Source organism: Poecile atricapillus, chromosome 6, assembly GCF_030490865.1.
Source record: "Poecile atricapillus isolate bPoeAtr1 chromosome 6, bPoeAtr1.hap1, whole genome shotgun sequence".
Classification (NCBI taxonomy): domain Eukaryota; kingdom Metazoa; phylum Chordata; class Aves; order Passeriformes; family Paridae; genus Poecile; species Poecile atricapillus.
Window position 1 is genome coordinate 4246075 of NC_081254.1, and position 27042 is coordinate 4273116.

The 27042-nt window shown below is 41.0% G+C and overlaps 1 protein-coding gene across 5 annotated transcripts; it reads right to left on the bottom strand.

The window, feature by feature from the left end:
- Nucleotides 1-573: 573 nt before the first annotated feature.
- Nucleotides 574-27042, bottom strand: RUFY2 (RUN and FYVE domain containing 2). 5 transcript variants are annotated; one of them, XM_058841690.1, is made up of 18 exons: nt 26876-27042; nt 24450-24623; nt 23841-23958; nt 22551-22652; nt 21123-21246; nt 19507-19568; nt 18868-18933; nt 17141-17210; nt 15887-15988; nt 15337-15453; nt 14580-14747; nt 13345-13442; nt 9446-9565; nt 7538-7667; nt 6914-7008; nt 5739-5787; nt 4757-4834; nt 574-3886 (listed from the first exon to the last, which is right to left on the bottom strand). In XM_058841690.1, exons 1-18 carry the CDS (start codon nt 26877-26879, stop codon nt 3743-3745), a joined length of 1821 nt encoding a protein of 606 aa, XP_058697673.1. In that variant the 5' UTR covers nt 26880-27042; the 3' UTR covers nt 574-3742. The 5 variants fall into 5 exon arrangements, with proteins under 5 accessions (XP_058697673.1, XP_058697674.1, XP_058697676.1 ...); XM_058841691.1 differs by lacking the exon at nt 26876-27042 and adding an exon at nt 24724-25521; XM_058841693.1 differs by lacking the exon at nt 15887-15988.

Sequence of the window (27042 nt, forward strand, 5' to 3'; positions counted from 1 at the left end):
TGATTCAGTTCTATGTAATCTTGGTCTAGTGAACAAATTTAAACATTCACTTGTTTAAGGGGAGAAGGGTAGATGAATAGGTTAGTTTATTTGGTAATGACTTTCCTGAAACCCTTTTGATAAGTTGTATGTAATAAGTGCACCACAGCACCGAGCTGTGGAGGCTCAGTCATTGTTCTGGCTTCCTCCTGCTGCTGCCAGCACCCCCCAGCACATGCACACCTCTCTCAAGGAGCAGCACCCCGTTTCTGCCTCCACATTGAGCAGCCACGTTTATTTCCACGCGTTGCTGTAGTGCTCTAGAGCCTGCATTTCACACCTGTAACCTGCAAACCTAACCAAAACAGTAGCACAGCTTTTCGCTAACACAGCCCAGGTCAAACTCTAGTTCATTTCACGCTTTTTACCTAGTATTTTTTTCACAGACATGCTTTTAGGAAGAGTGGAGGATTTGGAAGCAAGTTACTTTTCTTTCTTGAATTTATTGTATTTAAACATGGTTCAGCTTTTTTTTTTTCCACTGCACAGAGCTGATTTGTCTATTCAAAGTTTGCCAAGCCATTTTACATAGGAGCTCATTAGAAGCCAAGGTCTCTAAAATCTCTATAGGCCCAATACTTTTTCAGTAACACACAACCCAAACACGTTGATAAATCTTTCTGTGCATTTGTGACATGTAAGATATGTAAGAAACTTATTGTTTGAAGACACTTAACATACCTGATGTGTAATGGAAAAAGGTATTTATTCTTCTGAGCCAGTGTGATCTCCCAAATTAACTGCTTTGTCCTCAATGCCTCCCTTAAAATGTCAAATGTGATCTTGGGTATTGCAAGTCTGTCACCTGTTTTGCTAGTACTGTGTTATATCTGTAATAAATGTCTTCTTGTGGGAGAGAGGAGAATGGAGTTTATTTCACTAGAGAATGTGTTTGGGTGTCTGGGACTGGAAGAGCTGAAAAGGGTAACTGGCACAGGAAGCTTTCCAGGCACTGGAGCAGTGTTGGCTAGGAAGGGGAGGGAAGTGAGTTCTTTAGCACTTGAACCATTGTTGCTCTGCAGAAATAGGGGGCTCTTGGTTCCAAGTGGCACCAGGGTTAAGTGAGCTGCAGGAGAAGTAGCGCAGAGTAAGGTGAGAATGAGCTGCTCAATCCGGCAGCTCTGCAGCGCTTCCTCCTCCCTCGGGAACACCTGGCCTTGCACCTGGGGAGGAGGAGCCCTGCCAGCTGCCCGGGACTCGCCTTTGGAGAGCGGGCTGGGGCTGTGCTTTGTGCTTTGTGCTCCGGTACAAGCGCAGGGCAGCGAGTCCGTCCTGTCCCGCACCCTGCGGCCAGAGCAGCCCTGAGCCTTCCGCTGAGCGGAGCGGTGTTGGAGCGGCAGAGGAAGCGCTCGGGGAGCCGCGAGCAGAGCTCTGCCCCTCCCGAGAGGCCGCCGCAGTTTCACTGCCGTGTGTGTGCTGCAGCCCCGGCTCCTGCCAGGAAGGGCCGGGCGCTCCCTTCGCTCCCGGGCAGGCGGAGCAAACACGGGCATTGGGGCGGGGTGGAGAGCAGGAGCAGCACCGGATTGTCTCCGGGGGCTTGCGAACAACGCCCCCAGAGCAGGAGGGCAGAAGTGACTTCATTGCCCAGGAGGAATAAAATGCTCTGATCCTGTCTGAACAGTTCCAGGTTCTCGTGGGTACCCCACTCTTGCTGTGCTCTGAGAGAAGGATTCTGAATCAAGAGCAGGGTTTTACAGAACCACAAAAGATACAGCATTAGTCACAGTGGTGTCCAAAAGCCTCAAAAGCAGGCCAGGTATGTAGTTTGATGCCAAGGGAAATGAAACCATATGGAACATCCAGCATTCATTTGGTTTGAGGCAGAAGCCTTACCTGCAGTCAGTAACAGCAATCTGAATAATTGCACACTTCTCCTATGCAAATAGGACAGCACAGAGGGGAGGAAAAGATGGCAGTTAAGTAACAATTAATTTATTGCACGTTATGGAAATACACTGTATTCTTATTTTAAAAGACTACCTGTTTTAAATGATTTCTGTTTAGTTGCATCCCTTTTGACAAGTTACTTATTAAAGCAGTACAGATTAGCTTTATCCTACCCTCCCTATCCTGCATCAAACCCTGCTGCCTCCATGCCTGCCCCATGTAAAGCTCACCTGGAAACACACTCAGGAAGCACGTGAGCAGCACCTGATTGTGTCTTCAGCAGGGTACTCCACTCCCCAGCACAGGCAAAGGCTTTCTAAGCAACTTGAACAAGTCATAACAAAATAAAATACTCTGAATGACAAATTTAAATTAAGTGGAATTATTCTCAGATAACTTAAATTTATTTTTTTCCAAAAGTTATTTACAGATTTACAAGTATTTGTGTGGTATTTTACAAAAAGTTACATCAGGTCATTTTAAAAACACTTTCCTTTACAAAAGCTACATAAGCAACTACATTGAGGTGTTAAAAAGAATAGCTATGTTAGCTTTTAGAATATTCACTAAATCCCTATCCTCAGAGACAAAGCCAAGCTAAACAAAGTGCAAGGACAACTAAAAGAGCTGTTTGCAGCCTCCCTTCTGCTGCCAGCAGTGCCCACGGCTGAAGGAACTACAGGGCTGGTCATTCTGGAGGGTCCAGGGCTGGAGTGGCTAAAGGGAAGAGGGTGTGAGGGCAATTTATCAAAGGATATTATTTCTATTTGCCTATGGAAAGAACAAGGATTTCACATTCCTGCAAAAGTTACTATCAGTGACATGAGTGGTTAGACTCAGAAAGGCTCAAAAGTGCTCTGCAAAAAAATGAAGTTTAGGAACCAACTCTAGAAGTTTGAGAAAGATGGTGACAAAACAAGGAAGAACCTCCAGTCCAGCACAGGAAGGATGTGATCCCCAGTATTTAATCCCAGTCTTTCTAGGTGGTTTCTAGAGCTATGCAGTGACTCCACGGACAAGCCTGAGAGCATGACTTGCATGAAAACAACGCGGAGACTGGTTCAAGGTTACAGACAATGTCAGACGAGAGGTGTGTGGTGAACAGCTCTCTTTCAATGGAAACACACAAACATCAAATTATTAATTGATGTGAAAAAAAATCATTCAGCAAAACACACCTTCCTTCAGCGAGTGCCCCGAGGCACTGCGTGTTCCCTGGCTGACCAAAGCTCCAGTGCAACATTCTCAGATGTCTCAAACCCTGCCAAGTGAAGAGGAAGCGAACAAGTACTCGGTATTTGGCAATAACTTCTCACACCGCTGCATTAATTGCCATGGTTTTTTCCAGTACCATTTAAAAGCAGCTGCTGCATGGTTTTGCTTCACAACATCAATATTTGTGCTGTCACAGGCACACTCTGTGGCAGAATTAGGTTGGACTTGTGGCACACCAGCCTGTAGGAGTATCACCTTTCTCCAGATCATCTTAACAACTAAAATACTCATCCAATACACATTAACTGAGTCTCCTGGATAAACTGCCCTGCTTCCTCCCAAAATAGCTGCTGAGCCATTTGCTAGACTAACATACCCAGCTAGTTGGTTTTTTTTTAATTTTAGATGTGTATTTTGTACATTTAGGTCCCATTGTCTCCATTTGTTTCAAGAGGAAGCAGAGAAGTAACTCGTCCACAGTACCTTGAAATGGTAACTCTACACACTGCTTACTTGGAAAGTCTGGAAATACTGCTGTACATTCTTTAGTTGGTGTAGTGGTTTTTACAGGATGAGCTAAGCACCAGAGTTAATAAATATCTTATGGCACGTTAGAAGAGCACCTCTGTATAAGTATTGCATGGCAGGAGTCACAGACACGGACAGGCTTTGGTGAAGAGGGCAGAGGCAGCTCATTGTCAGAACAGGCATTGCAGAAGATCTCCCCACAGTTCCTGCAGTGATGCTAAATCGTGGGCAGAAGATTGAAAATTTAAATTTACAATGGAAATGTGCTTGGTAATTGGATACTGACAAACAACACACACAGAGCAATCCAAGACAGAATTCCTTCCACTTCTTGGGTCTGAGCATGGAGTCAGTTTGCAAAAGATAATTCATCTACATCCCAAACCATGACACAATCCTACACAAATGAGGTTTGTCTAGGATTGCACCAAAGACAGATACAATTTTAATTTAATTTTACAATTTTTAACAATGCTAATACATGGTCTTTGCAGACATTTTTATATATATATGTAAAGTGCTTTGAAGATTTCATTCAAACCCTGGATTATGAATGGATTTTGCTATAGAAAAATACAGCATTGAGCCATGATATCTGAAACAGTGGGTGCTTCTGTCAGGTAGGTAATTGAGATTTAACATAAAAAGGTAAAGAAAACTTCCTGCACACATTAATAGAGCATGGACATTAATGCCACATTTTACATTAAAATGACAATAAACTCCTATTTTCTTACTCTAGTATATAAAAAATGCCATAAAAAGACTTCTACCCATGTCAAAATCTAACAGGGCCAGAGCTGATAAGAGTTTGAGATAACAATTCCACAAAATAAAGTAATTTTTAACTGAGTTGCTTAAAGTGCTTTATGGTACTTCACCATGACACTGTTTCTTTTGAAATTAGGGCCCAGCTGCATTGTACATATGAAAGAACTAAAAAAAAATCTCAAAAATAACCCTGCATTCACCTGATCATTGACATTTCATGCCACACCTCAAAGATCATTAATAATTACATCATACTTGTAATAATAATTACATAACACTTGTAAACAAGTTGGAAGAAATCTTGTTAAAGTTTTACCTTCCTTTTGGAAAGCGAAAATTCCTTTTCACACAGCTTGCAATGAGTGGCCTCTTTGTCCTTCAACCAAACCTGGCCCTGGAGAAAAAATTATCATAATTATATGTATCTGATGAAGTTAAACTTTGAGCTCTAGAGGACAAGACAAATCAAGAGTAGAACATTCTGCTCAGTGCCCTGGGACCAGCATAATGTCACAAAGACACTGAAGCAGCACAGGACTGCTCCAAGAGTGCAAAACCTGAAGGGACAAGACAGAGCAGAGGTGCAGAGAGAACGTGCTCAAGGTGCTAAAGCTGGGCAGTGGCTCAGCTGGAAGAGCAGAAAGGCATCCAAGCCTCAGAGTGAAGCCAAATTCCCTTCTCCTCACATGGGAACAGTCCTCAAGATGCAGGGAAGAAAATAAAATAACCCAGGACAGTGTCAAGAATTGTCCATTTCCTTGTTTAAACCACTTAACAAACCCAGAAGTCTGCTCAAGCATTTCAGACACTTTTACCTGGCCTGCAGTAATGTGCCAGGTGACACACCAGATGATCAAACATTTGCAGACAAAACCTCTGCTCTCAAGTGCTGCCTGCTGTCTCTAAGAAAGTCCCAAACCTGCTGACATTACACATCATATTTTATCAGCTTTGGTGCTAAAAGTTTATTTATTTCCTAGGATGATCAAATATTTATTGATCACTGAGAAGTTGAAGCTCAGTTGGCTTCACGTTCTGTCCTAGATACACTCTGTAAATTACAACATTGCAAGAAAAGGGCCAAAATGCACAGCTGTGCATCATACAAGGAAAATCAAAAGCACATGGATTTTTTTCCAAGGGGGTTACAGGAAATCTGTGGTTCTCTGCCACTGGAGGAAATCATACAGTGAGTCTCTCTGGAATAGCTGCTGTTGGAGAGAAGTCTTCTCATGCTTATGAAAGATTTCAAAAAGAACAGTTAAAAAAGAAGTTTCTTTTCTCAAAATGTTACTGACCTGCAATGCCTTGTTCGCTTCTTTTATATCTTCTATTTTCAGCTTTGATCTGAATAAGAACAAGATAATGCTACTTAAAACTTCTACACAGTCAGTTATGCTCTAACAACTTAAAAATCTGATTTAGGTACTTCAAAAAATTTTAGCCAAGCCCTCTGAACAAGAGTACAAGACCACATTATGTCATTTGGGAGGAAGCAGCCTCCCCACAGCCATCCAGTGCCAACCCACTGAGACCTGAGTCACAGGAGACACACACAAAGTTATTCCATCAGAGGCCACATAAATCACAGCAAAACTACGAGAGATCATGAAATGAATCTTCAGCACCACGGAACAATCATGAGCAGGGCTCACACAGAGCCAAGGCCTTTCCTGCTCCCTGTAGGGCCACGCTGGGGAGGAGATGGGAGCGATGGGAAGTGAGGAGCCACAGCCAGGACAGAGGAGCAGAGGGATATTCCAGAGCAATGGCATCATGCTCACTGTCTAGGCTGGGGGAAAGAAGGAAGGGGGGCATTTGCAGTGATGGAGTTTTGCCTTCCCAAGGCACCATTCCATGTGATGGGCTCTGCTCTCCTGGGGGTGGTTGAACACCTGCCCAACCATGGGCAGCAGTGAATTCATTCCTTGTTTTGCTTTGCTTGCATGTGTGGCTTTTCTTTCCTCTAGTAAGCTGTCTTTAACTCAAGCCTCAGTGAGTTTTCCAGCTTCTGCCTCTCCAATTCTCTCCCTGATCCCAGTGGTGGGGAGGTGAGTGAGCAGATGTGTGGGGCTTGGTGTCTGCCTGGGGCTCAAGAGGAGCAGCACTGCCCTGCTGGAGCCAGAGCTGTTCCCTCCTCCTTGAGGCTCCTCTGGGATGCCAGAGCTGGCCAACCAGGCAGCTGTTCTCACTGCAGAACAAAGCCCAGTGCCCTTCAAACCAGGATTTTCAGTTCACAGCACTGTCTTTACCCAAGAGCTCACAGCCACCCCACCAGCCAAAAATAAAACTTAACAGGCCTGACCTAACTAGACACATTGACTTCTGATAACTGGTTAGCTATCATCATCATCATCATCATAATATTGTCATATACTGTCTAATATGCTTTACCACTGTCTCGCTGTTTTTCTTAATTCAAGTGCATATGACAAAAATAATATATATAAGTCATCATGAATAATGAAATTACTCGCTCAGCTTAGATGCCAGTTCCTGGAGAGCAGCTTCCTGGTCCTCACAAATGCTTTTCAGGTGCTTGTTCTTCTCCTGAAGTTTCAGGAACTCCTTAAACAAAACAAACAAAATAAAATTAAACCAGATTATTCTCAGCTTGTGTTTGCTCTACTGCCTAGAAAGCTGCTCCTACTGAAGCTGATCTTGCTGAGAAAGCCAAGGGCACGAGTGATCCCTCACACTCCCTCCAAACCCACCCTGAACAGCAACTGCTCAGGATTAAACTCTCTTAGACCCCGAGAGATAAAGAAACCTTTCTGCCTCTGTAGCCCACTCCAGGGAGAAGATAAATAAACCTGACTGACTGGAGAGCCATGGGTCTGGCCTATAGTCAGAGGACAGAGCCTTCAACACAGCTGAGAAGGGAAAACAAGGATTCCATTTCTCCTTATCCAAAGCAGTGATCTGAGGACTAAATAGGGAGTAAAAAGCACATATTTTTTTCCTCATCCTATTTGTGAGAATGCATTCACGTAATCTTTCTCATATATTGGCAAAAATTCTTTAAATGTGTCTAAGTCCATAACTAACTTTGCAGTGAATTTCTAAATTACTAGTTAAAGTTTGCTGCAGAATTTACTTTCTTAAGGTTAACTATTTCTTGTGTCTCTGTTCTCAGATGAGATACAGTTTCCTTTTCCTTTTGAAGATCATCTTCTAGGGTTTGCCGCCACTCTTTTTCTATCTTCAAATCTGTTTCCAGCTGAAGCCTACAACAGGGAGAACAAAACAAAACAAACGTCACTGTGCACAACAGTATCGCCTTTAAAAACAAAACTGAGTTTATTTCTGGGTGGGATAGACTATTATCATAATAAGCTATTAATTTACAGGTTTTCTAAAACAGAAAGAATGTGTCAATATAATGATAATTTAGGTAGCAGTGTAATAAACAAAGCACTGTCACTTAGAAAATGCTTTTCAGAGCAAATCTATTTAAAGGACCAGGAATATGGCATAATTTTGAAGAGCTGGCCTTTGAAATAAATAAGAGAAGACTAACCACAAAATTCTAAATTATTTTTACAACATGCATGAGGCAAAGACCCTTAACTTTATACAGCTTGTTTCTAAAATAAACCAAACCTACCAGCCACAGTGCCATTGGTGATGCAGACAATCATTGCAAGTATCTCTGATACCATGAAATTGATTTAATTTTATACCCTTGGATGTGAATCTTCTATTTTAGACTAAGGTTTAATGCATTTTGAACAGAACTGAAAATAAAGGAGGAAGGACTTTAAATAACTATTTTTTTATTGAGCTTTCTACACAGCTGAGGTTCAGCATGAAGAGGGATATGGATTCTATTTGCTTAACTGAACTTCAGTTAAAGGATCAGGGCTACTCTGATAGAAGACCCATTCTAGCTGGAATTTTATTATTGGTTTCATGGAAGAGTTGGTGTTTAGAAAGTTATGGAGAAACCAAAGGGTGGAAAGCACACTGTTCAACTTTCTACATCTAAATTGTGCCAACACAGCAAAAGAGGAAAAAAAAATCTGAGAGTATTCATGCAAGGTCTTTTGATGGGAAACCTACATCCACATTAATTTTCCTGTTTTAAAACCAAACCCACTTTTAAAGGAAAGACTTACATTTTGGGACACTACCTCAGCATCTGGCTGGAAAAGAAGTGAACATGACCTGGAGGTTTCAGAATTGCAGAATTCTAAGGCTGGGGTCTGAACTGTTCTTTTGCCCAAATCTGCAGAGATGACTGTGGTAGTAAAGCGAACATTTGTCATTGCAGTTGAACAAGTGGATCGACATTCAGAGTTTTGAGAGAGGCAGGGGAGGGCTAAGAACTGGATTGGAAATCACTAATTTTTAGGCCCCAATCTTTGTGTCAAGGATTTACTTAAATAACTGACTTTTGATCTTCCCAAAGAGGGAAAACACCTGTCCTTACAGGGAGCTTCTGATGTTACATATTAATTTAAATTAGCACTGAAGGATGTAACAGGAGAAAGACTAGAGGATTGGTTTTTACATTAGCCTTTAACTTTTATGGCTCCACTGGATTTTCACTCTTTATTTCCTGTGCAGTGGTAGTTAAACCACTTCTGCCTCATCCTTAAGTTGGATCAATCAAACCATAGTTGTGCCATTTCTATTTAAGTTTACCCTACTCCATCCTCGTGGGCTTTGTTAAAAGTGTCTTTTACCACTACTCCACTACGTATTTTCCCCCACTTAGGATAATTTCCTCCTGAATTAAATTGGCACTTTTAGCCAAGAAATAATGCTGTTCTTCCCCTTCCTTTCAAGCTGAATGTCATTTTAGAGGCACCCAAATCCAGCTCGGTTTCCTTGGAACGACATATTTTCTTCTGCCTTGCCAGTACCTGACAGGAAGATCTTTAGTATTTACATTCTGTTCAAATCCATTTAACAACAAGCAGCCTGTATTGGGACAGAGGACATATTGCAATGTGAAATGCTCGCTGCCGTGCGTTTTTCCAAACAGGAAAGAAATACTCACAGCTGTTTCTCCTTCTGGGAGAATTCGTTCTGCAGGCTTTCAGATTTATTCACATATTCCTGTTTAAGTTTCTCATCCTCAGCCTCAGCCTCCATTTGAGCCTTCTCTGCTTGCTGCAATCTGGTGTAATTCAAATCAACTTTGGGTAAAACTGAAGCTAGAACTAGGGTGTAGAGGGTGAAGAAGACAAATAAAAGAAAAATGGGGAAATAGAAACATTTCTAAATAAAAACAAAGTTTGGGGGAAACTCACAAACTCAAACGAGAAATCCATACAATGCCTAGAGAACTTAGCTCCTGGGTTTGCATACAGTAAGAGAGTAATCACTGTAAGTAATAATTGCTTTATTTTATGCTCATGAATAACAGGTGCCAAAGCATGATACATATTTTAGAATCGAAGCATTTAACTTGATGCTTTTCTTTTTCCTTTAGCATACGTTCATGTGTTATTTCTGAAGCTCTTTTTTCCCCCCCAAGTAAATTCTGTAGAAGTACTTGGCTTGCACTGATCACCCATTAAGACAGGGGAGAGCATTTGTTGTGCAAAAGCAGCTCAAAACAATTGAGGCATAAGGTTGCATACAGAGCACTGCAATCAGACAGCGAAAAACTTGACTAGCCTAATACAACAAAATACACCCTGACAGGTCCCACTACATTTATAGAACTACCTCAACTACATCATAATTAATTTAGAGAGTCTGTATTAAAAATAATGCATTCTTACACCGGTTAAAATAGCTCCGTACTATAGACAAATCAAAGTGATGAATCGAGAAATGAGGGGTTGTTATTTGATTTAATCTCCTCTTTCTGAATTTCAGCTTTGTTCAGCTGACAGTCCCCTTGGAATGCATTAGTTCACTGTGGTTCCTCTCTGGTGGATGCATTGTAACAAAAGTAAATGCACTAGAAAGGGGATTTGTGCTATATCGTGGTTACACCTGTCTGGAGAATACAAGAGCCTGTAAAATCCCAGTGAATGCCCCCACCTGACGCACCGTGGTCTGCAAAACTGTCTCAAGGGAGGTGCTGGGAGAAATCAGTGAGATGGTTGATTTCTCCCTTCCCAGCAGCTCACTGAACACAGACCAACTCCCAGCTCCCAGTGTCAGCTAAAAAGAAGATGTGTCAGCAATATGTCTGTGTTTGTGCTTCTGCTGATGAGGTTGCAGCAGAGGGAGTTTCCAAAAGCTGCCAGCAAACAAGGCTGGAGTTAAACTACCTTATCAAGGGTGCACTGTCTCACTCAGCTATCCCAGGGGCTTGAAGAGTGCTCCCAGTCACACCTGCAATGGTAGTGCACAGAGGGCAGAGCTATGGGAAGGAGAATATTGGGAAAAAGCAGGTCACCCTCCCCTGTGCAACACCAAAAGCATTTTAAACCTTTCCCTAAATCACAAAATCAACTGCAGAGTTGTTTCCACTAGCAAGGCAGAACGGGAGCTTGCTACCCCAAAGCTGCAGCATCATCCCCAGCCCAGCACCAGGGCTGGCTGCACTGCTGGAATTCAGGCAGATGCTGAGCTGGCCCCAGTGTGCAGCTGGATTTGGCATTCAGGTGATGCTGTGGCAGATACTTGTTTGCATAGATGACAGTGAGGTGGATAAGGCTCCCATTTCTGCCATGGCCTTCATGTTGCTCTATTCAGTGTTTCTGGCTTGGGTTTTCTTCGAAGATGAAAGATTTTAATTTGTATTTTTCAGTTGCCAGCTCATGGTAAAGGCTCCCTCTGCCTCCAAACCAAGGAATAAGCTACTATATAACCATGCAGTAGAAACCCTTTCTGTATTATTGCATCCTGTCCCCACTATTTTCAAACACATCCCCTTCTGCTGCAAAACTCTAAGATCATTTTCCCAGCCAATTTCCATTACCAGCTTCAGAGCAAACATCAGGGAGTGTATTAAGAGCAGCCAGCAGCCCAAACTCCTCTTTCTGCAGTGCAGGCAAGCAGCAGCTCACAGCAGAAATAGGAGCTGTAAAGGCTGCCCTAATGATGGGTGGAGGGAGGGAAAAGGGTTTGGGCAGAGCCAGGGGTGTTGATCTCAGCACACACAGCCAGGCAAGATCCTCAGCTGCCAAACGGGTTGGGCAGGTTCAGGAGCTGGGCCCAAACTACATCCTGCTCACTGCTCCACCTCCCAGGGCAGCTGTGCCAGGCAGGAGCCACAGCTACAGAACATGCCTGGAGTCCCTCAGCAATCAGGCTCCAAGCACATTTTGACTCCAGGAGAATATTTTACCCCAGGTGGCAGCAGGGAGGTGGAGCTGTGCTGTTGGATGCCCAAAGGCTGTCAGCCCTTCCCTGCACACACAGCACACGGAGGGTGGCACCAGCCCCGTTCCTTACACCCATCCTTCGGAGAGCTCAGCTCCCTCCCCCCAACTCCTGCCACTCTGATTTAAGTGCTAGGTACAACCACAAAACCCAACAGAGAGCGTGCTTTTGGGATCAATACAGCCTAAAAGTGAAAGGAATAAGCAGGGGAGAAGGGAATTATTAGCCAGAAGGGCTACTTTTTTAAATCTCTTAGTACCAAAGAACGGGAAAAATCACTAATTAGAAACAAGTGCCATAAAAATGTACAGTCAAAGTAAAGATATCTAACCTCTTAAAATAAAATTTGACAAAGAAGTGATTCAATAGCATTAGAAAACTAGCTTCCATTTGCAATAATAGTGCAGTAATTTACTTTTTTTTTTTCTCTTTTTTTTTTTTTTTTTTTTAAGGAGGGGTAAAGTGAGATCGGAGATGATGTTCTTTCAGAAAACAAAACAGAACCCAGCTACGATCAGTTACAGTGCAGGATTTCTAATACCACTTTCAAGTTTTAATTGGAAAATTCTCAAGTCCTATTTTATCAGCAATTATTTCAACACAAGAGATCTGGAGGAGCTTTCAGAATGATATATCCTTGACAAGTTTATACTGGTGCTGAGCCTCATTGCTGGCACATTTGACGAATGACATTGCAATAGTCCTAGTTTGAGTTAACAGATCTTTGTCACTTCATGAATGCAGTGGACAAAAATCAAAGACAGATGAAGGCAGCAAAACAGTAAAAACAAAAATTGGGATAAAAGGATAAAAAGAAAAAGAAAAAAGAGGAAAAAAGGATGTCAATAAAAGAATATTCATGTCACTAAGTTTTTTTAATACATAAGCATGTTTTTCATAATCAGATTTAAATGAAAAAAAAGACATGTCAAACACCAACATGACAGGGCTTATGGATATGTTATATTTTACAATTAGAAAGATCAATGTTGCATATAAGGCCACTAAATTAAAACGTGTGAATCACATCTTAATATTTTGTAGTACATGCAGTCTAATCATAATGGAAATTTATAGTCAGGAATTTTAGTCTTTCACTTTTCAACCTTTCAGCGTGAAAACTCATTAGGTCATTGAAAATAATGGCACTTCCAAAGCAATGGACAACAATTATAACAGCTTCAGCAAACAACCAGTGATCCTTGAAGGCATTAATGTTTATATTAAGCATATGCTTAAGTATAAGCAAGATTAATGCTTCAGTTTCTATTGCATTTCATTCAGGTGGGGGAAAAAAAAATGAAGGCAACAAGGAATTGGAATTTTGAAGCAACTGAAAGAACAACTTTTGATATCAGCATAAAAACCTAGGACCAGAAGAAAGATGGTAGAGGAAGAAAACTGAAAGATTAAGTTTGTATTTAAAGTGAGTGTGTTTGTCAAACAGAAAAAAAAAATAAAACCAGCCCAACAGCAAAGCACTAATTAGAAATTTCAGGAAGGTTTGGTTTAAATGTTCTACTTGAAAATTACATTTCAATAGCAACTGTAGGAATGCAGTAGGATGTAAGGGGGTGGAGCTGTGAATGAAGAGAAACAAAGATGGGGCTGTACCTTTGTTCTAGCTGTTTCATAGTTGCATTAATTTGATTGGTCTTATCCTCTAATCGACTAATTATTTCATTCTTTTCTTTCATAGCATCTTCAGAAACCTGTGTCACAAAAGAGGTTAAAACTGAAATTGGTATAATTGCACCATTATCTCATGGGAGATTTTTCTTCAGTATCTGAAGGGGCAAATGTTAAAAATGGCTTCAAGTTTTGATTCTCTTTAAGGATTGCCTTCTAAAAACCCTTGAGGACAGTGTGTAAAATCTTATGCCTAGAAAATTTGTAGTTTTATACTTTGCAAGTGTAGATGCTATTTAATATTTAATAACTATAAATGTTCCCCTTTGGTTTCCTTCAGAAGTCAACTTCACTGACCAGCTATTAGAACCTTACAAGTGAAGAGCAATGAGTTTAGACCAAAAATCACCAAGGTTCTCCTACAAATCAGCCTCTCCAAGATCCTAACAATGGAGAACATTCTCTTATTTTTCTCTCCAGCTCTATTTATATTTCTCATCCTCTGGTCCAGTTTCCTCACATTTGCAGATGGGCAAAGTAGAATCCTTTGTCATTTCAATTATCTCTCTGCAGCATACTAATTTTTTCCTCCTCATTCTGCCACAGATTTGACTGGTTTCTCGTGCTGGTTTTCATCATTTATTCCCCAAATCAAATTAATGTTTTGCATAAATAATTCACTGGTATTTGGTCATTTGTTAACTGCATCTGGGGTCCCTGAGATCCATATTCTCCAAAAAAAAGGCATTTCATTGTTAAGAGATTTTCTTAATCTCTTACCAGATTTAAAGGTAAACCCAAAACTGTAATTAGCTTTTTCTATTTAACATATTCTTGTCTTCCTTTCCCTACTTTGGAAGGTCAGGGCTTCTCTTCAACTCCTCACTATGTGCCTACATTCTTCTGGTTTTTTTATACAACACAGGCCAAAAAAGTGTCCTTTTTACAGTAAACTATTACTCTCTCTATTGCCCACAAGATATCATCAGGCCATGAGCTTATCCTCATGCTCTTTTTTTCCTAAATCCAGTGAGTGACTGCCTTAAGAACTCCTCTGTATGAAACCATGTTTACATAGGTAATGTTCCAAAATGTCAAGCTGACCTAAGAAGCACGAGGAAACCAAAACTCCAGGGAACAGCAGCATTCAGCTGAGCAGAATGGTAAGAATGCATTTCTCTCTCTGTGTAAAACAGTTTGACAGCAGATTGTCCCTTTACCTGCAGCTTTTGGTACATTTCCACGTTAATTGCTTTAACTTCATCAAGCTGCTGCCGCAGGCCGATGAGAGTGTCCTGCTTCTCGTGGATATCCTTCTCCAGCAGCTTCATGGCAAGCTCTATCTCATGCTTCATGCTAACTTGAACCACTAGCTCGTTCTCCATATCCTATCAAACACAAGCACAATGCAACACAGAGGATATTTCAATAATTACAGATAATAATTGGGTTTTTTTTGGTTTTTTTTTCTGTTTTGGAACTCTAACAGAGCTGCAGCACCACCTATTTTAGCACTTCAGAAATTCTGCTCTTCTTTACCTTTGCAAATTATCCATAAATGTAAAGACATGTATATAACAAATATATACTCTCTGACCAGTGAGGGTTTTTAACTATGGGAGAAGACAATTCACCTTGTAAGAAATTACCCTGCCAATGTTGTACAGAGTTCCCTAAGTATTAATTACAAAAATAGAACTGAAGAATTTGTATTTTCACAGGAAATATTTAGCATAGATAGAGAGCATACAATATTGCTAAAAGCTTACCTAAAAATTTATCAGAGAAAAAGGTGGTTGCTTTTTTACTGCTCCACAGCAATGTTACTATAGAAATATTGATGCTCAGTAAAAATTCCCTTTTTATCACAGGCACTCAGAGAAAAGGCTGCTGAAGTAAATGAAAGGCAGCATCTAAACTCAACAGAAGCAGAAATATTGCTGCAGTGAGTGCTCTGCAGTGCCAGGGAACGCTCACCTGCCGCAGCTGTGCCTCCTCCCGGAGCTGCCTGCGAGCCTCGTTGTACATCTCATCCAAGCCCTGCCTCGAGTGTTTGTACGTCTGAAGCTCTGCTTCCACATCCACTTTAGCTGCCTGCAAAGATACACAGGTTCTGTCTTTCCTCATCCTGAGTTCTGCAGTTTAGTGGCATAAATTTAACACTCGTGGGGAGTATGAACAAAAACCTACAAACACATCCTACAAAGATGGAAAGAGCTGTTTCTGCTCTGTGGCTGCTGGTTTGATAATGAGAACTGAGTAAAACCAGCAAAATGAGCATCTAAACTGCAGTACTGTCCTCCTTTGGTGTCACTTGAATACACTGCACATGCACAGTCTACTGTCCTACAATTTTAATTTACTTACACCATTTAGAAAGCTCCACAGATTCAATAAGTCCTTTTCCTCATTAAAGTTGTTTCAGATTTGCACAGATTTAAGCTTACTTGAAGTTGAGATGTACAGACTTTTGAAAAATAATTAACCACGTTATGTTGCAATATCAAAAGTGGTAAAACTAACATACCTCTAGATGATGCTGTGTTTTCATTAAAATCAGAGTATTTTCACTCCTTAATTGATGGTTCTCTTCCTGAAGTTTAATTATATTGTTTTTCGCTATTGCTAACTGAAAAGAAACAAATTAAACAGAAAAAGAGAAGCTCTGTGACCACTTTTGTGGGTAGAAATAAAAAAATGTTCTGATTAATGCAAGACCAAGCCATCCTCTGCTCCATTCTCCCTTTCTGCCAAACAGAGGATTAGTTGTTTTTAAAGGAAGCATGAAGCTCCTGGTTTTAATAATGAGTCACTTTCATTACACAGCAGCAGCATGTTCAGGATACTTCACTGTTTCATGTCTGGTGAAGAATGTGCTTTCTTTTCTTTGCTCCAATGTCTGTTCTTTCCACTTGGCTTCAAGTTAATCCAGTTTTCGTTTTCTTTTTTGGACATCTTAATATATCATATGGAGCAGCTTACCTAAGAAAGCTCTCCCATATGAAAAACATATTTATAAAATATGACATTTTATAACTGGGCCCTACAGTATATAACTTAATGTCAGAATTATAAGCCAAAAAATCAAAACAGGTGGACAGTTGGGCTGAAGGCTTACAAAGGAAACAGAATACTCTGAGAATTGACACTCAGAAAAAATGTTTTCACTTGGTCTGGATACATTATCCCCAGATTGAGCTAGCTGTCCCTTCAGCAGCTGAATTTAGAGCTTTTAATTTTCCCCTTCATTAACTAAAAAAGGTGCTCTCTCTTATGAAGCTAAAAATACTGGAAACCAGTCAAGTATCAAAGAAAATCAGAAATATAGGCTATAAACACCAACCCAGAACCAGACAAGTCTAAAAGCTGTATGTAAGCATCCAGTAAACAAGCAAGGAACAATCCTTTGGCTAAAGCTGAGAACTGGAACAGAATTTGCTTGGTGAACTACTTTCTGTCTCATTGTAGCAACTGGTGTCAGCCATTCTAGACTAGTCATCTGCACAAATCAGACTGACAGCTGGCATTAAGAAAGGATTCTCTTCTCATTTTGTCCAAAGTTGGAAATTGCAGTGTTCTACAGAGTTAGTGTACTGATGCTGGAGGCTACATAGCTGACTACAAATCCCTGCAGCTGCTGCCCCTCTCTTCTTTAGGCCAAAATAAAGCTATCTGAATATATTATATAGAACTTCCATAGCTTAAAATAATGTAAGAAGATTCAGAAAAACAGTCTTTCAGAGAAAACAAAATGCTACACATTACTAAAACAAAAAAGTACCTCTTCAATCAGTTTAGTGTTTGATTTCTCCAGTGAGTCAACTCTTGCATGTAGACTGCTAACTGTGCTACTGAAAGGGAAAAAGAAACAATGGTATTCAACATTACACCAAAACTCATTCAAGCAAGCTCAAAAGCTTTAATGCAAGGTACAGTGATTAATGGTTAAGAGCTGTGAGGTCTGTTCCCATTATTTCCTAAACAGAAGAAAATGACTCTCCTTTGTTGAACATATATATACACTTCTTTTCAGTTCCCAGTGTCACCCCCGTCACAAACTCCTGGCTGGCTGTAACTTTCCATGCACTCTCCCTTTCCTTTATCCTCACAACTGCATTGCATCCAAAAGATAAATGAGCTGCTCCCCATAGAACACCACCATTCTCCAGATTCTCTTCCTGCAAGGTACATTTCTTTTATAAAATCATTTGTTTCTCTGCATTTTTTGAGATTTGTCCTCAGGCTCTTTCTTGATGCTTCTTGACTTCATTTAGGAGTCTCACCAGAGTTTTATTGCCTTTTATTACTCTGTTGCTTTTTATAGTATCAAAGTACATCCAGGCCTTTTCCATAACCTGATTGCCTATTTCTGCAGGAAGCACCTTTTTCTTAGGCTGCACTTCACCCACAGGGAAACAGAAAACCTATTCTGTAACACCATTTACTTTTTCACATATTTCTCTGTGGAAGTTGCCAGTTCATTAGGAACAGCAGGGCAGAGAGATTAATGCATTTTAGGATGTCTAAACACAAACAGCTGAACTGAAATAAAATAGGAGAGCTGCTGAATCACTGATGTGGCAGGAAATTCTAGGCACAAACCAGTGTACAAAAACACAAGAGACTCACCTGGATAATGACATCACACAAACACTACTGCTCTTAATTGTCATAACTCCTTTCTTCTCCTTTACTTTCATTTTGCTTCTATTTGATGTGCTCAGCTTTTCAAGGTTTCTGCTGAGACCATTTCAAAGCAGAATATCCTTACTCCAGTAGGAGTCTTATAGTAATGAGTGATCCAGATTACCAGCATTAAAAGTTTTAAAAGATAATTACATTTCAAAAAGGATCAGGATCAGCTGTGCTACAGATTCTACAGAAGTTCTCTCTGGTGCTGTTTGGTTTGATTTTGTCTTGTTGGGGATTTTTAGCTCCTCATTAATCATTTAATTTTGTACAATACTCCTCAGAGAATTTAAATCACTGTTCTTCTATTTGCACAGTAACAAACACAGTGGTGAACTAAGTTTGGTCCACCCAGCAAAGAAAGGGGAAAACACTGCTTTCCTGAAAAAATTGTGGTTCCTATTGTTTCAATTAATTCATTAATGCCACAAACTAAAATATTCTGGAAGGCAAAGAAACAAAGACATATGGATTCACTGGAACACTCAAAACCACTTTTTGCAAACTGTTAAATAGAACACAGCTAGAATCCAGACCAAGCTTTTCACTCCTGTGAAGTTATGAACCATGAGGACCTTCATCACTTTGGCCTGTTGGTTTTGTGTTCCTTTGAAAATATAGGTTTGGACTGTCCAAAAGCATGAAAACTGACACTTCCTGAACCTCTCCAGAAGAGTGTCTGCTCCTACTTCACTAAATATTCAGTCTAAACATGGAGAAATTGCAGCTCTTTCTCTGAAGTTCTCTCACAAAGCTGTGGTACAAAAGGCATTTACCTGTAAGCCTGGCCTGACACCCATACTTCAAAGTAATACTTACTTCAGTTGCCTGTTTAGTTCCTCAACATAATTCTTTTGGTCCAATATTGCAGCAATCTGTACATTCCTAAAGCAAGCACAAGATAAAATTAACTTTAACAAAATGATGTACTAAACTATGGGCTAAAAATGTACATATTTACCATAGGCAAATGTCCATCTCAACTGTGTTTTTAAAAAGAAAGGAAGCAACTTCTTCTCACACTCATGAAGGCAACAAGACACGTGTTGTTATATCAGTGAAACACAAATCTCTAAATGCTTTAACTGCAAACAGTTTCTCTACATGGAACATAACATACACAGTCTGATAAGGATGTTTATTTACTCTGCCATAACTCTGGTTCTTTGGAACTCTGACTAAATCCCAAGCTGAGGGCTTAAAGGTCTGCAGGCTCCTTTTCACTGCCACCTGGCAAGCCTCCACTACTTGGAGGCAGTGGGTGATGCTGCTGAGGTTTGCTTCAGACGGCAATTACTCTTCCAGCTAATTAATGACACAGAACAACACACTGGGGCATTTTTCTCAGGATCAGAAAATTTCATCTTTAGGGAACCTGACTTATTTCTAAAAGAACAGGCCCCAGCCAAGAAATGGTTTGTTAACATGTGAAAGAGGAGGTGTTTTGTGAGGACATACCTTTCTTTACCCCCAATGTCATCATCACTCTTCAAATACACAGAGAAATCGATCACCCCAACCTAGGGCAAAGCAAAGGTACAGCTTCATATCATACAAATAACTGCTGTTGATATTTACAACCTTGTATTTATGCAACTGATAAAACCTCAGTTACAGCATTTTTAAGATTCATCAAGTTTCAGCCAGAAGCTGTAAAACCTGAACTATAAGACTTTAAACAAGATTTTACTAAGTTTAATATTTACTTGGTTTATACAATGTTCTCCTGTCAGGACCCTGTTTGTCCTTTCCATGTCTTTTTAGAAAAGTCTCTTCTCCAACAACATTTTAAAAACACATTTTTCTTATTAAAGCAAAACATAATTTCTAATAAATAAGGTAAAATGTTCTATCTATAAAAGTTACTTTATTTCAGCTCACTACAGCTACATAAACACATTTCACCATTGAGTAGCATTTTTTTAACATACCAAAACTGTGCTCCTGGGTTGTGACTTGCATCAAGGCTCAGAAATTTGCCTTTTTGCTCAAGAAAACCTGCTGCTTTTGGCTTCTCTGAGGAAGTGCCCTCCTCACACTACTCTTCACAAACAGAATTATTCTGGACATTTTACAGATGTCAGATCTGGACACGCTGCAATCAGAATCTCATCTGCACAGCCACTCTCAAACTGAGTTTTCTCTCTCATGCAGCAAAGCCACCCAGTGATAACAGAGGTGTAGCCAGCAACAGATTTTGTTATAATACACATATTTAATTCTCAACACCAAGTGCAAGCTGATAAGTTTCCTGGAATTACAGGCCTGTCAATGTTATATCTTCTTTTACACAAGCTCAGTCCCTGACACTTACACTAAACAGTAACTAGAACAAACAACTGAGGACAATTAACCACGTGATTCCCAGAGGAACTGTTTCTTTCATCAAATTTATGATGAAATAATATAATGAAATAAATAATAATGAAAGTAATAACCACTAAAAAAAGCTACTTTGATTTTTTCCACAAAGAAGCGGAAAGAAACCAATCAGGGCTGAACACAGGCTACATTTATTTACAAATACCTGTGCATCTGCCCTTAAACAGAATCTGTTAATATTTTCTTGGAAAAGATAAGGGTTAAAAGTCAAAGCCCATTCAAAGCAGGAAGAATTCCAAGTCTTGCTTTGCAGAATCAAAGCAGTCACCCTCTTAGGAGGTCATAAGTTTGTTTCAGGCCCCTGTATCATTCTTAGGATGTTCCAGAACAACAATAAATGAACCAAGCAGGGTGAACTGGTCATGGAGCTATGCCTGTCCCACAGAGGAGAAGGATGGGTCACACAAGTCAGATGGAAAGAACTCTGCCTTGCTACAGCTGCTCCCATTTGAGGACAAAGCACAAAACTTCACCCTTGCACTCTGACCATTATCTTCATTTAAAGGTCTGACCTTGCTGATAATGAGGTCAAGGCAACGGCCCCACAGCTCCAGGAGCTGGATCATCACACCCTCAACAGTCTCTAGTAGGATTTCTAACAAGTCACCACTCCAAAGGAACAAAATTCACAAACAAAAGGACAGAAATATCTCACAGATTGCATCTACATTCCTTTACCTGCAGGGACTTACTTGTGAATCCAGGTCCTCTCCCTTCACACACAGGTTGGCATCGATCACATTTAGCCCAACTAAGAGCCCAACAATAACTGCTCCTTCTTCCTCCATCATGAGTGCATGATACTCATAAAACTCACTGTGTCGAAGCACAAAACTGCATCTTACTGCTGTATTCATTATAGATACATCCAATAAATAAATAATAAGTGACTTATACACCTAAATTTTCTCTTATTGTTGTTACTACAACATCCCTAAAGATGGACTGGGCCTGCCCATACTTTCACCTCATAAATATTTAAAAATTCCAAGTGCATTAAAAATTGAAGTGCATGGTTTGTCTCAGAGGCTATTAAAAGACAAAGATACTGCCCTAGGCTCCAGATGGCTGGGACACTGTGGGGAGAGTGACAAGATTTACTTTGACTTTAAAAGAAAACAAAAAGAAAAAAAAAAACCAAAACAAAACAAAACTAGAAAAGGCCCTTCCATACTGGCTATTAGCCAGTTTTGAAGAGGATACTGCAAGAAATGGATGTTTGGCCACACTGAGTCAGACAACTCTTTAAGCTGTTAAGAAGCACTGCAAGCAATGCAAAAGGAGAATGGCAAAAGAATTACCTTTTGGGGAAAAATACCTGGAATTTAGTGAATACATGCTTGAAATTCAATGACCCAAGGAAGAGATTAAATGGATAAAAGAGAAACGTAAAGGGCTGAAATGCTAAAAGGATTTTTAAAATATAAATACTACTATAAACAAAAGAGTATCAGCATTTCTTCTTCTTGCACATTTAAAATAACATTTTAGAGTCTATGTAAAAAACTGTCTCTTCACTGGAAAAGCCTCTGAACATCAACAACATCCTGACATACCTGTGCAATCAGAATCTCATCTGCACAGCCACTCTCAAACTGAGTTTTCTCTCTCATGCAGCAAGGCCACCCAGTGATAACAGAGGTGTAGCCAGCAACAGATTTTGTTATAATACACATATTTAATTCTCAACACCAAGTGCAAGCTGATAAGTTTCCTGGAATTACAGGCCTGTCAATGTTATATCTTCTTTTACACAAGCTCAGTCCCTGACACATGTGCACATCTTTGTGCCTTATCTAGGCACAAAGCCAGTCTCAAAAATATGTACAGCTTATAATACTGAAATTAAGAAATATCTTTCTCCATTTGTGCTGTATTTACTCCACCAGACAGGAGAAGTCATGCTAGAAGAGAGCAATGCCAGTGTTAGAACTGTGAAAGCAAAGTTCAGAGCAAGAGCCCTCGGGTCAACGGCAGCTCAGTGGAAACCACACACACGGTAGGGATGAAGTCACCTCCTCTCCTGTGCTTATTCTGCACAGTGGGGGAATGCAGGATTGTTTTTTAGGAGGCTAAACCTCTAAAAATAAATTGCAAACGAAATCTAAGGAATTGTGTACCTGAGGAGGTCTCTCTGAATGATTAAACAGCGAAGATAATCGGCCATTTTCTTCTGCATCAGCGCTAGCCGCAACCAGGCCCGGGCACGGCCCAGCGGTGTCCTGAAACAAAGGGCATACAAACAGTCCCAAATTAATAATATGCTGATTAAATCATCATCTTTAACACCTTATCAGTCTTCTGGTGGATGAATTGGTGCTTCTGAAAGGGTATTTTAAACTATCAGTTGAGCACCGCCATCTGGAAAGCCATAATGTTTAGGCTTTGACTCCAAGCTTTGGGATAACAGGCAGATTTTCAACTGAGGTTGGGAGCAGACCCTGGAAAAACAGGAGTATAGAATGCACAAGAGACTGATAATCTTGATAATGTCCTGTTTTCTGCTCTAGTAAAATGTTTGCAACAGTTGAGCCTCCTTTCTGCAATTTGTTTATTAAGAGTTGAGGGGAATTGCAAGAAAATGAACTAAATGCCCATCACAAGCCACCACGGCAGCTTTCCTTCCCAATCCTACTCTCTGGCTCCACCCAACACTTACTCAATCCTACCCTTAACTGTGTACAAATTCAGTGCTATCTTAGGAAGACAATGCCAAAAAAAAATGAAGACATATGTAACACTAATACCCAGCAAATTACACCTGGACCTTTAGAATTTCCTCTTCCAGGGCTTGTTTATTTACAAGTGGTAAGCACATGAATGAAAAACCCCTCACAAGTTGTGTTTAGGATAGGATAGGAAGAGAATAACACACTTGGCAAAGGTTATTACTGCCTCTGGCCTGCTACAAGAATAAATAATAATTTACATGTCTACGTGCTTTAGATAAGGTCTAAAGCTATAAATTAGAACCTTTCTGCTGCCATACACCAATCAGTGTAACCAAGCCCTTTTGGAACCTCATGTATGGCCAATTCTAAAGCTAAACACAAAAGCAGAGTGCAGTGGAATGGGAGGAGAATAAATTCACATTTGAGCAGGACTGTGCAGGCAAAAATCTCAAAAGCTGCCTAATTCTTTCCTCTTAGGGATGTCACCTTTTGGTTGGGTCCAGCCTTTGCTGACTGCACTCATTAATGTTTGCTGCAGTTCTGGACTGCAGAGTGGCTGATGTCCAAGCTGCTCCTCTTTGCACTGCTGTTATCCACCTCCTGTTCACCTGTGCTCTCCCCCAACACCATGTGCTAGCTGTTCAAGGGTTTGATTAATGCCAAATGAAATCATGAGACACCTGCAGATTCTCAATCAGGTCCTTTATTTTCCTGCTGCATTTTACCAATGCTACTTACTTAAGGCCAGGCAAGTCTCTGACACTTGCTGCTATTTCCTCAGCTTCTGGATATAATTTCTCCACAAGTTCCAGAGGACCCCAGATGGTTTTATTGTAACTCAGGAAGGATTTTCTTACTATGAAAAGAAAAATCAAGTAACTGAATTAATTTCAATTACTGCAGTAGCTTCCTTCATAATATCTGGTGTGTGAAAGGGTTAACTACTGAGTCCAGAGCTCCAGATAACTCTTAACTGAGATGCTGGTCAGCTCATCAGTATCCAAAGCCAACTTCCAAATTACTTTTCTGTGAATATCAAGTTGATAGGCTAGAAAAAATTAATATTAAAAAGATGTCTAGCTAAAAATATACATTACATATATACATGCAGTTGGCAAACCCTGAACCACTTAAAACAAATGCTGTACACAAGAACAAGTTGGTAAATTTGGAAATATATGTGGTGAATAATAATTGCACTATTCATTACAAAAGGTGACCATTTACTTTTTTTTTTTTCCCAATTCTTTATGCAACATTACACTTCTTTTTATCTAGTTCCAGAAAGAAAGGAAGAAAAATGGCATGTTTGGGATGAGAAATATGCAGCTAGACTGATTTCCACACCTTTCAGGCCATGCTTCAGGCAGTGCTCCATGACAACAAAGAACTGCTGCAAAGGTGGGTAGTCAGAATCCAGAGTGCGCCCAAAGCTCAAGGCTGATTCAATGAGTCCTTTGATACTCAGTTTAGCCATGTTCAACAAATTTGCTCTTTCAACAGCTGTAGGGTCCTTTACAGCTAAGACAACAGAGAAAAAAAACACATTATGGTTCAAGTTTTAGGAGTGACACAAAGAAATGAAGTGCTTCACGTCCACCTTGTTCACAGAAAAACTTACCTTAACCTAATAAACGCAACAGAACAAATTCAGGAGGTGCTGTAAACCACCATGTCATAGAAAAGCTTCCAATCCAAAGCACATTCTTAGTGTTTGAACAGGTGAATGTAACCCCAAGGCACTCCCAACTCTGCTGCATGGCTGCAACCAGTGCCTTTCCCATAGTATTAAAGGAGCCTTCTTATTAATTGATGGATTTATTTGGTGTATTACAGCCTACCTACAGAAGCAGACCTCATATTTCTAATATATACTCACTTTCCACTTTAAATTAGCTTTAAATTTTCCAATTTAAATTAGCTTTAATTGCACAGTGACACAAACACACACCTTCCTTCTCAGGCTGTACAGAGTCTCTGCCACTAAGCCAGAAGCATTTTCTGGAAAATATTACATACTGAGAATTCAGTTTCTCATCTAGCCACCAAGTATTTTCTACACATAAAATCTTAAGAATTAAAGGTTTTGCTTTAACTCAAAGTTTTTTGCTAAACATTACAAAGTGTACACTGCAAAAATACATTTGAGGATTAAATCTAGTCATTAAAAAATCCATAGCCTTTTACAATCATCTTAGTCTGGCTGAATGGACAAGGTTCCTCTTCTCAGAAATCCTGCTACTGAGACCAGAGTGCTCAGGAAATTCTTAAGCTTATTTTCATTTATAATGAAGCAATTCAAACGTTCAGGCCAGACCCTATTTTCTCAAAGCCAAAACAAGTCTCTGTTTATTCACTATCATCAAAGTAACCTGGAGGGAAACAAAAGAGTTGATAGTTTACTGTTTAATTAAATCCACCAAGTGAAGTAAAAAACAAACTTCTTTTTTTTTTTTTTTTTTTTTTTTGACACAGAGATGTCAAAATACCTAGAAAAAAAAGTGAGCCTGTCCCTTTGCAAATCTGAGCATTGGTACAGGACTGTATCTGTTTGCATCAGAAAGCACAAAGAACCCAAACCATCAGAACAGATGGATATTTTCTCAGTTCCTCAACAGCAATGAAATTACTTGTCTCATTTCCTGCAGACTTCAGGTATTTAGGGACTGGATATTACAAACCCTGAAAACTGCTTTCTAATATTCTGTTTCCCTAGTTGCCTGCCAAACACCCAACCACCACGAAATCTACCTCTGCTTTCTAGGAAAAATAACTCCTGAGATTATGTACCTGTGACAGCCTCCAAAACTACGCTTACAGTTCCCCAGAACTTCAACAGAAAACCCCAGAAGACATTAGAAAACAGTCAGATAATGAGAGACAGGGCTCTGGCAAAACTGTACCCAGTTAGCAGCCACAGCTCACTGCTTTGTTTCTTCCCTCCTCCCTGCTCGGCTGCTGGGGACTGAGCAGCCCTACCCGGAGCAGCACCAGCACAGCATCCCTGGCTGGGACAGCTGGAGGCTTTGCCTTTCTGCTGGCAAAGCAAACATCCTGCTTTTTTTATTAGCTTTGCTACTGCCACTATTAAATACGAGTGGTAGCGGAGGAAACGCCTCGCTCAATGCAGACTTCAGGTGGGTAGCTCTCCCTTGCTACTCATCCTGCCTATTTCCCCAAAGGCATCATGAAAATTCCTTTGTCAGGTGACCTCATTTTGACTTCTGGAGCTGATCCTCCTCAGACAGACTTCTATGTCTGCTGTCCTTTTAATTATCAGCCCTCTTGTCTGTTCTTTCTGAGGCGAAATGCATTTTAGGTCTGTTTCAAAGTGTGGTCTGCCTGCATGTTTTTTCTTCACCCGCTCCTTAAAAAAAAATAAAAAATGACAAATGCTTTTAAAATTTAAGATCAAGATTCAGAATTTAACACCGTGTGTGAAATCCTAAATCCCAGCTGCAGCTCGGCTACCGTACGGGCTATCAGCGGCAGCAGAAGGAGCTCTGCAGGGCTCTTCTCCCCGGAGCAGCAGCCCCCGAAAGGGCTGTGCCCAGCATCCCCGGCTGCGGTGCCGAGCCCCGGCCCGTGAGGCGACCCCGCTCCGGGCCGGCCGAGCAGCCGAGCCCCGCCGCTCCTGCGGCCTCTCCCCCGCCGCACTGCGGGCCGGGCCCCGCCGCTGCTGCCCCGCTCCCCCTCGGCCCGAGCCTCGCCCCTCGCTGCCCGGCGGCCCCCGCCCATCCCGGCCCCGCTCCCGGCGCCGCAGCCCCGCTCACCCATGGCTGGAGAGGAGGAGCCGCCGCCGCCGCCGCTCCCTCAGGGCCCGCGGCTCCTCCCGCCCTCCGCCCGCGCCGCGCGGCGCCCCCGGCGGCGGGAGGACCCGCCCCCGGCCCTATCGCGACAGCAGCGCCACCGCCCCCGGCCCTATCGCGACAGCACCGCC